This window comes from Tribolium madens, unplaced genomic scaffold, assembly GCF_015345945.1.
Source record: "Tribolium madens isolate multiple individuals breed KSU strain unplaced genomic scaffold, Tmad_KSU_1.1 Scaffold_7;HRSCAF=85;Tcas5.2_LG10, whole genome shotgun sequence".
NCBI classification, from domain to species: domain Eukaryota; kingdom Metazoa; phylum Arthropoda; class Insecta; order Coleoptera; family Tenebrionidae; genus Tribolium; species Tribolium madens.
Window position 1 is genome coordinate 10063745 of NW_025401050.1, and position 3345 is coordinate 10067089.

At 26.4% G+C, this 3345-nt stretch overlaps 1 protein-coding gene across 1 annotated transcript in view; it reads right to left on the reverse strand.

Annotated features, from left to right (window-relative positions):
- Positions 1-3021, reverse strand: part of LOC123010201 (zinc finger SWIM domain-containing protein 8 homolog) — a 17198-nt gene extending 14177 nt beyond the window's left edge. Inside the window, exon 1 of the mRNA XM_044406901.1 lies at positions 3015-3021. Coding sequence (XP_044262836.1) covers positions 3015-3021 — 7 coding nt within the window. The remainder of the gene's footprint in view (positions 1-3014) is intronic.
- Between the last annotated feature and the right edge of the window lie 324 nt (positions 3022-3345).

A 3345-nucleotide genomic window follows, 5' to 3' on the forward strand; every position in this document is an offset into this window, starting at 1 on the left:
ATTAAAAAAATTCAAAATGCTGATTCCGTCAACTATTTTTCAAAAAAAGAAAGTTTAAATTTTATTAAAAAAAACATTTGGTGTTACAATTTTTGATAAATATACACAATTTTTTTTAATAAGTCATGTTTTGAAACTCTTACTTAAAATAATCCAAAAAATTCGAACATATTCGCAAAATTTTGGTACCAAGATTTAAAAACGACTTCAAAAAAATGAAACAAGACCTTTGCTTATCCAAAATGATAACAAACAATCCAAATGTGGCAACACAATTACAATTTTCGTGATATTTTCACAATAACCTAAAAAAATACTCAAAATTTTGAAAAATTTGCTTCGAAAAACAACAAAAAAACACTATTTATTTTTAATTTTTTTTTTTTGAAAAATACTGAAATAAAATCGAACAATGCCTTTCTCTCATATAAAATGATTCTAAGAATCCAAATCTGGCAGCAGAATTACATGTGTCTCTAAAGTTTCAAAATTATCACCAAAAATCGATATTAGACCTCAAAGAAACCTAAATTTGTTCCTAATTTTTTCAAAAATTTGCAAAAAAAATTTTTTTTTAATTTTAAATTTTTAATTTTTTTTCTGCCAAAAACAACCAATATATCGATGTAGAAACAATTTCCGTTAGTTACTTTTTCAAAAAAAAAATAATATCAAAAGAGGGACAAGAGGGCACCTCACTAAAAAAACCTAAAAATATCAAAAAACAAAAAAATAATTTTCTTTGGCTTAAAACTAAAAAAAAATAAGTTTTGACAACAAAAACACGATTCAAGCCCACCAAAAAAATTTTAATTTTTTTTTTCGCCAAAAACAACCAATTAATGTAGAATCGATTCTGATTAATTACTTTTCCAAAAAAATAAAATAAAAAAGGTAAGAGGCAACTCACTAAAAAATCCTAAAAATGACAAATTTTGGCTTAAAAACTAGAGAATAACAAAGGTTTGACGAAAAAAACACGATTCAAGCCCCCAATTTTTTTATTTTTTTGTAACAACCAAGAAAACAATGTTTTTTTTGTCTTAAAAAATAGGGAAAAAACCCGATACGTGCCCCCCAAATCCTCCACAATTTTTAATTTTACAACAAAAATATTGTGATAAAAAGAGACGCTTCGCCAAAGTATCGCATTTTCTGAGTAATTTTCCTTGTACCGCTGCTATAATTACCTTAATTACCTGAAATTACACGAAAGTTGCTTATTAAAAATAGAATAAAAAATGGGGAAAATCCGACGATTTCGTTTTAATTCGTGATAAATTTGTGAAAGTTTTATTTCCTTTGACAAGTTGTATATTTACAAATCCTTTCACTCTTCTTCTTTGTGTGTCACAAGGGGGCCCCCTTGACTTATTCAAATTGTTTTTTGATAATAATACAGTTCCTCTAGTAATGATAAATCATTTTTCAAATTAAACGTTGATGAGAATGGGAGGAAAAAATGGGTTTTAATGGAGAGCCCTGAGGCACACCCATCCTAATTGCTCCTTTCTGGTGCTATTATATTTAACGGTTATTTATGGGACGTTTTTCAAATCTGGAATTGTACCATCTGGTAGTCAAGATGGTAACAGTTGGCTAGCATATTGATCACTTTTGTAAGATTGGAAGAATTTGATAAAAATCATAAAATTTCTTACAAAATTTTGACCAAAATTTGAAGCTTATTTGAAAATCGTGTCCCAAAATAAATAAATTTTCCCTAAAAGTGCAAAAAATGTTTTAATAATAATGTCTATTGACAAAAAAAGTTATTAAAGTTGAAAAAAAATCAAAATAAACAAAAAAAAAGCGAATTTTTAAACTTAGAGACATAAAATGGCCACTTTTCTGAGTCAAATTTCCAATATGGGTCCCAAAAATTACCCACTTTTTGCTATTTTAGTTTGATTTGACAGAAATGTATCACAAACAGGTCATATTTTTGATACTTTTCGAAAAAAAGTACCAACATTGTACAAAGTGTTGAAATAAAAATACCTCAGTCATTTCAAATGTAACAAAACGAAAAAAAATGTCTTTTTACATCTTTTTTCTTTAAAATACATATCCATAAACTAATTAAAAAATTATAAAATATTTATTAGAAACGTGTTTTTACATTTCATCTTCATTTTTATTTATTAAAAATATAAAAATGTGCAATAAAAAATTTGGGTACTTTTTTAAAAAACGGTACCAAAACCCTTAAAGTCACTGTTTCTTATCTAAAATAACACGAAAAATTCAAACTGGATAAAATTAAACTTCTACAATGTCTAATTTCCACAATATTCCTCAATTTTCCCATATTATTGAAAATGTTCTCCATGTAACCAAAAAAAAACATTTTCCAAAAACAAATCCAAAAATCAATAATTTACAAAATATTTATTAAAAATGATTTCTTACGCCTTTTCTCCACATTTATTATTCAAAAAAATATATAAAAATTTTGCACCAAAAATTTTGCTACTTTTCGGAAAAAACGGTACCAACAACTGCTCTTTCTTATCTAAAATGACCCAAAAAATAGAAATTTGATGAAATTGAAAATAGTTTCAAATAAATATTCCCCAATTTTTGGAACATTCTCAGTGTTACTGAAGTGCCCAAAAGAGCCATTTTTTCAAACACAAATCCAAAAATCTGTTTATTAATGTTTTCACACCTTATCTTCACATTTCTTTATTAAAAATTGTCAAAAAAGTACCAACAGCTCTTTCTTATCTAAAATGAATTAAATGTCTCCAATCACTAATTTCTAAACAATTCCTTAATTTTCCCAAATTTTTAAAAATGTTTTAAATCTGCTTATACTTTATCCTCACATTTATTTGATGAAAATGTAGCAAAAGACATTTAGGTACTTTTCAGAAAAAACGGTACCAAAGTACTAAAAATCAAATCTTTGGTACCTAAAACGCCCCAGAAATCATAATTTGAGAACATTAAAACTGTACGACCTCTACTTTCGAAAATATTCCTCAATTTTCTTAAAATTTTGAAAATACTCTCCATGTTACTCAAGTCCCAAAAAGGGCCATTTTTTCAAACACAAATTCAAAAACCAAAAATTCATAAAATGTTTATTAATCTCTTTTTACACTTTATCTTCACATTTCTTCATTAAAAATTGTCAAAAAAACAGTACCAAACAGCCCTTTCTTATCTCAAACGCCCCCAAAAACCCAAATTTGAAAAAATTAAACATCACCAAGCACTAATTTCTAAACAATTCRTTAATTTTCCCAAATTTTTGAAAATGTTCTAAATATTTTTGGGTACTTTTCAGAAAAAACGGTACCAAAGTACTCAAAATCAATCTTTGTTACCTAAAACGCC